At 42.5% G+C, this 8,501-nt stretch overlaps 1 protein-coding gene across 1 annotated transcript; it reads right to left on the reverse strand.

Annotated features, from left to right (window-relative positions):
- Positions 1–5,038: 5,038 nt before the first annotated feature.
- Positions 5,039–8,202, reverse strand: SAT1 (spermidine/spermine N1-acetyltransferase 1). Its single transcript, XM_006835569.1, has 6 exons — positions 7,991–8,202; positions 7,725–7,776; positions 7,556–7,639; positions 5,833–5,934; positions 5,701–5,741; positions 5,039–5,568 (listed from the first exon to the last, which is right to left on the reverse strand). The coding sequence occupies exons 1-6, from the start codon at positions 8,054–8,056 to the stop codon at positions 5,398–5,400; spliced, it is 516 nt and encodes a 171-aa protein (XP_006835632.1). The 5' UTR covers positions 8,057–8,202; the 3' UTR covers positions 5,039–5,397.
- Between the last annotated feature and the right edge of the window lie 299 nt (positions 8,203–8,501).

Below are 8,501 nucleotides of genomic sequence, written 5' to 3' on the forward strand. Positions count from 1 at the left end.
TTTGCAGCCTGATTCGTAACCACTACGCTACCAGAGCTCCTTAGGGAGTTAGTGATAATTAGAAGAGATAATAATATTAAGTGCTATTGAGTTGGTTCTGACTCATAGTGACTCTGTATAGGGTTTCCAAGGAGCAGCTGGTGGACTTGAACCACTGACCGTGCAGTTTAAACAACTTTGCAGTCCGGCACATTAACCCACAGTACCATACCAGGACTCCCTGGACACGCCTGGTGCCTAGTAAGTGCTTAATAAATGTTAGCTCTTATGAGCGAATTGTTATGCTGGTAACTATCTGGAAGCTTCTAAAATATTTTTTGGGCAAATGTGAGCCACAAGAAAGAGGTGATGGAGAAATAGGGTGCTGGGAAAACCTGATGAGGAAGGACATTTGGTGGCCTTTGATAGGTGGGACCACAAAGACAATAAAGATGTGAGTGGGTTCACTAAGGGTGTGGGCTGTCTCCTAGCCTCAGCTATAAGAAAGAGCTGACTGACTTCAAGCCAAGACTGAAAATACAAGGAAAAGTACAGGGTCACCCTGAGGTGACAACCCTCAGAAGAGATGAAGTAACAAGAAAACAAAGATGGTGCCAATCATGCAAGACAGAATTCTAGGAGCAGATTTGACTACCTGCAGACTGAAAGGGAGGTCAAGCATGCCACAGTCAGGAAGGAAGATGCTTCACTGCCAACCGGAGGTGATGCTTTTCCAGGGCATGGCAGTCACTTGCCTCAGGGAGCAGTGATTAGTGCCCTCTCTTTTAGGGCCCAGTGAGTACTCAGTGGACAGGAGGCCCACAGGAAGGGGCTGTTGTTGTTGTTAGGTGCTGTTGAGTTGGTTCCAACTCATAGCGACCCTCTGCAAAACAGAAGGAAACACTGCCCAGTGGTGCACCATCCTCACAATCATTGTTATGCTTCAGCCTACTGCTGTGCCAATCCATCTCGTTGGGGTTCTTCCTCTTTTTCACTGAACCTCCACTTTACCAAGCATGATGTCCTTTTGCAGGGATTGGTCCCTCCTGATAATATGTCTGAAGTACGAGAGATGAGGTCTGGTCATCTAGCTGTAATTCTTCTAAGACAGATTTGTTTATTCTTTTTGGTGGTCGTTCCATGGTACTTTCAATATTCTTTTCCAACACCATAACTCAAATGCATCAATTCTCCTATGGTCTTCCTTATCCATTGTTCAACTTTTACATACATATGTTGTTGTTGTTGTTGTTGTTGTTATGTGCCATCGAATCGGTTCCGACCCATAGTGACCCTGTATAGGGTTTCCGAGGGTGTAAATCTTTACGGGAGTAGAAAGCCTCATCTTTCTCCCGCAGAGCAGCTGGTAGTTTCGAACAGCTGACCTTAAGGTTCGCAGCCCGATTCGTAACCACTACGCTACCAGAGCTCCTTATGAGATGATTGAAAATTCCATGACTTGGGTCAGGCGCACCTTATTCCTCAAACTGATCTTTGCTCTTGAATACTTTAAAGAGGTCTTGTACAACAGATTTGCCTAGTACAATATGTCGTTTGATTTCTTGACTACTGCTTCCATGAGTGTTGATAGTAGATCCAAGCAAAATGAAGTCTTTCACAACTTCAATCTTTTCTCCGTTTATCATAATGCTATTTATTGGTCCAGTGGTGAGATTTTTGTGTTCTTTACATTGAGATGCAATCCATACCGAAGGCTGTGCTCTTTGATCCTCACCAGGAAGTATTTTAAGTCCTCTTCACTTTCAACAAGCAAGGTTGTATCATCTGCATATCGCAGGTTCTTAATGATTCTTCCTCCAATCCTAATGCCACATTCTTCTTCATATAATCCAACTTCTTGGCTTATTTGTTCAGTGTACAGATGGAATAAGGATGGTGAGAGGATACAATACTGGCGCACATCTTTCCTAATTTTAAACCATTCAATATGTCTCTTGGTCTCTGTACAGGTTCCTTATGCCCACAATCAAGTGTACCCATTCTTTGAAATGTTATCCATAGCTTGTCATAATTCACACAATCAAAAAGCCTTTGCATAGTCAAAGGCTTCTCTGCTTTCAGGGAGTGGGCTTAAGGCAGGGCTTTGAACTGGTTCATTCTGGTTCAACCTCTTGCTGAGTATTTGCATCTGGTCTGGTAGCACTATAGGATATTCACTGGACTCTGATGTATAGCGACACAAGACGCTCCTAAGGAGAAAGATGAAGCTTTTTGTTCCTGTAAAGGCTTACGGCCTTGAAACCCCTATACAGGGTCACTACGAACTGGAATCTACTCTATGGCTTGGGTTTGGTTTTTTTTTTTGTTTACCCCAGATATACGGAATCAGAATCTATGCTACATTGAACTGGTTCGAAAGCCTGGCTGAAGGCATCAATAAATCATTTGTTTCTTAATTGTTTCTTCTTCATTTCTGTGGAAAACACCTGTACTTTCTTTCCCTAGAGAGGCCGCCTAGTAGAAGCTAAGTAGTTAACAGAAATACCACAAATGGGTATCTTTACCAGATAGAAACTTGTTTTCTCATACTTTAGGAGACTAGAAGTCCAAACTCTTTTCAACTTTTTTTTAAAACACTTTATTGTGATTTGGGTGCAAGTTGACAGTGCAAATTGGTTTTCCATTCAACCATTCAGACACATTTTGCTTCTTGACATTGATTGCAATACCCACACTGTAACAACAGTTCCTCTGTTTCCATTTATCCTTCTAGATGTTCTTTGTTGTTGTTAAGTGCACTCAAGTCGGTTCTGACTCATAGCAACCCTATATAGGGTTTGTGAGGAGTGGCTGGTAGCTATGTGGTTAGCAGTCCAGTGCTTATCTGACAGCACCAACTTTATCCCTGGACACATATTGCACTTTGATTTTGTATGGTTGGCTGTTCTAGGAAGCGTGTGCTTTCCTGATATTATTGTTCACTCTATGTTGGTGTTAAATGCTGCTGAGTCAGTTCTGACTCAAAAGTGACCCTGTATAGAGTTTCCAAAGAGCAGCTGGTGGGTTTGAACTACCACCCTTGTGATTAGTGGTGGTGGTGAGGTGCTGTGGAGTCAGTTCCGACTCATAGTGACCCTGTACAGGGTTTCAGTCTAATGCTTATCCTACACCACCACACCAGGAGGCCTGTCTGTGTGTCGTCTGGTTGAGAGCCGAGTAATGGGGGTGGGTGGATTAAAGGCTCTAGGGTGACTAAGGTCCATAATTTCAGGGGTTCCAACAGTCTCTATCAGACCAGGAAGCTTGGTCTTTTCAAAATAATTTTGAGTTTTGTTCCCATTTTGCTCCCACTCTATCCAATACCTCCCTTTCTGAGCAGTCAGCGGCAGTAGCTGAGCATTATTTAGTTCTTTGGGTTTTTAGGGTTGTGGAGGCTGGGGTTCATGTGGTCCACTAATCCTTTGGACTGTTTCCATGTGTCTTTGGTTTTCTTCACTCATTTTGCTCCAGATGGTGGCCGCTGGTTCTTGTCTCTTTTCAGCTTCTGTTCCTCAGTTGCTTGGCAATCTTCAGGTGGCCGGTATCTTCTCCTCTGTGCCTAAATCTGCTTGTTTTGTATCTCAAAGGTAGAAAACTAGACTGATATAGGAGTCCTAGTTTGGTGCTGTGGGTTAATGCGCTGGATTGCCAAGTCAGTTTGAACTGCAAAATCAGCGGTTCAAGTTCACCAGCCGCTCCTAGGAAACCCTATACAGGGTCGCTATGGGTCGGAATCGACTCAATGGCATTTAATAACAATACTGATATGGTCTCAATAACATAAGAAAATCCTATTCCCAAATAGGATTACATCCACAGGTATAGGGGTTTAAGATTTACAGCACACATTTTAGGGGGGACAAAATTCAGTTCATAACAATGATCTTGGGCTTTGTAGATGCCTAGAGAACTAAACTTGTGTATGCTTTCTCTTGGTGTCGTCATTGAGTACCATCAAGTCGGTTTTGACTCACAGTGACCCTGCATAGGATTTCCAAGGAGCGTTTGGGTGAGTTTGAACCGCCTACCTTGAGGTTCAAGCTGACCTTGTGGTCCAGTGTTTTATCCCACAGTGCCACACCAGGACTCCACCAGCAAATCCCCAAACTCTCCATTATTAAATACAATAGAAGATCATACTTTTTTATAGGGTAGGGAGTCCAGTATTTTATTCCCTGGAGAATGGAGATAACCAGAGTATTGTTTTTCAGGTATGACTTATTAGAAATGTTGTATCTTGAAAATCAGTACATTGGTTCTTAGAAATTCCTCATTATTGAGGAATTAATGGGTGTAGGATTTTAGATCAGTATAATCAGCCATAAGAAAAGGAATTCACATAGCATATGAAAGCGAAAGTCTACTTCATTTTCTGTCTTTGAGAAAGTATTGATTTCTTCCCTCCTAATGGTTTTGAGCACCATTGTTTCTCTATATAAAATACCATTGTGTTCAACATGGCAGACTTGCCTCCCAAATAAAATGCTAATTTACTTGATTGGTGCATGTACCACCCTGAGCAAGCTTAACAATTTCTTTCTGTCTCCACATTTCCTGTAAAAATGTGCCATTTCTGCTCTTGCTCAAATTATCAAAGTAATCTACTGTCTGTACAAATAGTATTTTGTGTGGGATGGGGTTGTGGTTAGATGTCCCCCCCTGATTTTCAGTGTTTCATAATCCTAACTCTACCGCTTTTCACTTGCAAAACAATGGGCTTATTCTTTATTCATCTCAGAAATAATGACCTTTTTCAACTCTTGAAGGAAAAAAAAAAATCTATATTAGATGAAGTGTACAATGTTTTCAATGTGAAGTCCGATTTTACATGTTGCTACATGTAAAAACTTGGAATTCAACTGGATTCTTTCTGGACTTTTGCAATACTAGTACAGGACAGCCAACAAGTATCAAAACTTTTAAATGAGGTTAAAAATTGCTTTAAACAAGCAATTGTAAAGTTACCAAGTCAGGTTTGGTTTTTCTTTGTTCTCACCAGCAAGGAAAAAAACGTGTAAGAGATAAATAAAGTATTAGTAAAAATGCTTACACAGAACAATTAAATCAAAGGGCAGTTTATTAAAAAAGAATCAAAACAGAAACTCTAAGTACCAGTGTGTACATTGTACACATTTAAATGACTCACAAGAATGAAGTTTTATTTTTTTTTCATATATAAAGATCACACCACCTTTGTTGTATATCAGAAGATGTTCAAGGAAAACTCTGACTCCAAACTGCGCACAAAATGACCATTTAAAATAGACTGCCTTTCAAACGTGCAACAACGCCACTGGTAATAAAGCTTTGGAATGGGAGCTCATTCTATGATTTCACTACAAACAGGATAGAAAGCAAGAGAAGTTGAGAATTTATTCTAAATAGAATGGAACTTGTAATTGTCTACACTGGCACTCCTCACTCCTCTGCTGCCATCTTTATTAAGTATTCCTTGTCGATCTTGAAGAGTCTCCATCCTTCTTCGCTGGACAGATCAGAAGCACCCCTTCTTTTGTAGAAGTTGATAGATGGTTCATTCCATTCTGCCACCAAGAAGTGCATGCTGCTGCAGCGACATTTCATAGCCACCTATTGTAAGGGGAAGGAACCCAACAAAACTCAATGGCATATTCATCTGCTTCCCAAGACCCAACTTTGAGTCTGTTATTTAAAGAATTCAGGTGTTATCTTACAAATTCAGAAACCAAAAGAAAGACATACCTGGCTAAGATTCTTCAGAATTTCTGATCCTATGCCAAAGCCTAAAAGAGAAGTCTAATTTAAATATTTTCAGGATGTAAAGTCTATGATATGACTTCTCTTTTATACCCATCCCTCTGAACTCAGCCATACCTCTATAATCACTCATCACGAAGAAGTCCTCAAGATACAATAGCTTGCCAATCCATGGGTCATATGTAAAATAATACATGGCAAATCCAACAATGCTGTGTCCTGTAACAAGAGTATCACATAAGTTACAAGGAAGAAAAATCTAGAAAAGTTGTAGCTGCAAAACAGAAGCCTAGCACAGGTTTTAAAAAAACAAGACATGCAGATTATTGAAATAAGTAGTCAATGAATTGGACTGTGTCCTTTTATGATAGTACAGCACAGGTCACAATTGGACAATCTCACTATTTTCAGACTACGTATGAACGGGCTTCAAAAAGTTCATGGACAATTATATGAAAAATGAAAAGAGAAAGGACGTTTTCCACAAACTTTCTGAAGTCACCTTGTTTGCAAAAAAGCACACATTAGCACTAGCCAAAGCCAGGCTATAACTGTGGGCTGGCCACTCTTCAGTCTGCTGGAGCTCACATTCAGGAAGCAAGAATGCTTTTATTTCTTGCCAGAGCTAAACTGCTAAGGTCTTAAAGAAAACACACACATATTCACATCCTACTGATATACTGGTATGCTGACTTGGGAATAAGTCAGGTTTACACGGCAGTTCAGAAGAGCAAATATCAGTAGTCTGCAAACTCTGCTTCCTTACGTCAGGAACATCAGGCCATCACGCTTTATTTCAGAATTTGCCTTCCAATTCACACATAACCAATTTGCTTTTCCCCAGTTTTTAAGCCAGAAGCAGCAGCGGTAGCCATCACAGCTATTATGTAACATCTTAGAAAACACCTCATCCCTTAACTTGTTTTGTGCTCATTTCTTCTAGCTTGGGGAACAGACTTCAGGAATAAAACTTAAGAAATCTCCCATCCAAACAACTTCCCCTTTTGGCTCTGTCTTCTGACCAGTCAACAAGGACCAGCAAAAATACAAAAATGAAATAAACAAACAAAAAAACCCAAGCATCTGACTCCATCTTAACAGGTATCTACAACTTCAAAAGGAGGCAGAGGTTTTAAATTAAACTTTCTAGCCATTTTATATTCCTTTGTAAACAGACAGGAAGGAAGCGAGTATAACGAAGTTTCTGATCTACCATGTTTTTGGTTTGTTTTGATCTACCATGTTGTAAGTGTGTGATAATAGAGCCTTACCTCAGTTATCATGATCATCTACTTTATTGTGTAAAGGATCTTTTAGTTACCTCCCCGCCCATCCATGTACACGGAAGGGCCATGTACATGGCGAAGCTAGAGACTGTAACCTGAAGATTGGGACAAATTAAAGAAAAAAATGTGATTTAACACAATTACAAAAAAGGTTACGTTAGGGTCAAACAAGAACCATTTTATCAAACGGAATTAACAACAAAAGACATTATACCTAACTTTTCCAGGTCTTCACAGAGCTCTGACACTTAAACAATTTTTTTTTTCCTTCTGTAAAGATTACAGCCAAGAAAACCCTATGAGGCAATTCTACTCTGTCACGTGGGGTTGCTGAGTGGGAATTAACTAAATGGTACGCAGCAACACCAATTAAGTACAGCACATTTATTGTCATTGTTTTCCTCAGTAGGCTCTCACTGGCTGGCTATTATTTCTAACCAACTTCTTATCACTAAGGAACTTGGACCTGTGTCGTCGGTGCTTCTGTACAGCAGGCACTAGGTCTTACACAACATTCAGTCTCTGATCAGCTTCTGGAAGGGGAAGGCGGTTACCTTCCGGAGTCCAGTGTTCCTTGGGCACTTCCGCAACCAGGCAGTGATAGAAAGGGTGCTCTCCGAAACCATCTTCAAGCAGATCTGTAAGAAGGGACAGTGGAGTGTTGGCCTCCGGGAGGGCAAGAGGCAGCAGACGCTTGTCCCTCCCCCGCAGCACCGTTGTTACCTTTCTCAGTTATTATTACTTGCTCTTCCATGTACTCATATTTAGCCAGTTCCTGGGGCGAGGCACGGAGAAGAAAGAGAGAGAACAGAAAACAAAGTGAGGCTCCCTGCCAACTCAGAAGGTGGGGATGGGACAGGCAGCCGAAGGCGGGGCGGGTACAGGGGGCCCGCCGGGTTCACTCACACGGCCCAGGCACGGAGACGCCCACTTGTCCGGGAAAAGGATCGCCCCACCCCGTCCCGGAAGGTCCCCGGACCTCCAGCTACCTTGATCAGCCGCAGTATATCACTGCAGTCGGCGGCGGTGGCCGGGCGGATCACGAATTTAGCCATTTTCGTCTTTTGCTTTTCTTCCCTTTGCGGACCAAGCCCCTGTACTTGAACAGCAAGAGGAGGTGGTTCCTCATTCGTCTCCCGGGAGCGTCCTTTTCTCAGTCAGGCCGGCACCATGACCCGGCGACTGCGGCGAGCAGCGAATAGGTTTCAGCACAGCTGTGGATAGGGAACTCACCAGCGCAGCGTCCCAGCGGCGCTTTTCAGGGCGAAGCAGCCCCGCCCCGGAATGCGAGGCGGAACCATCTCGCCCAATAAAGTCGCGGTCCTCCCCTCTACCCCGCCCCTTTTCTGGGGCGCCTCTCTACGTTCCCAGGTCCGTGTGAACCGAGCAGGCGAGGCGGCCTCTGAGACGCCCTCTAGCGCCGCCTTGTAGAATCGTTCCGGAAACCCTTTTAGAGCCCGCGCGCCCCAGTAATCTTTATAAAATGATAAAAGGAATTCC

Source organism: Chrysochloris asiatica, unplaced genomic scaffold, assembly GCF_000296735.1.
Source record: "Chrysochloris asiatica unplaced genomic scaffold, ChrAsi1.0 scaffold00018, whole genome shotgun sequence".
Lineage (NCBI taxonomy): Eukaryota > Metazoa > Chordata > Mammalia > Afrosoricida > Chrysochloridae > Chrysochloris > Chrysochloris asiatica.

Excerpts from the sequence above, each read along its gene's own strand:
- SAT1 (XM_006835569.1), bottom strand. The coding sequence starts at position 8,056 with ATGGCTAAATTCGTGATCCGCCCGGCCACCGCCGCCGACTGCAGTGAT. Across the intron at positions 7,640-7,724 it reads AGTAATAATAACTGAGAAAG|ATCTGCTTGAAGATGGTTTC; the intron begins GTAACAACGGTG and ends CCCTTCTTACAG. Across the intron at positions 5,935-7,555 it reads GGAACACTGGACTCCGGAAG|GACACAGCATTGTTGGATTT; the intron begins GTAACCGCCTTC and ends CTCTTGTTACAG.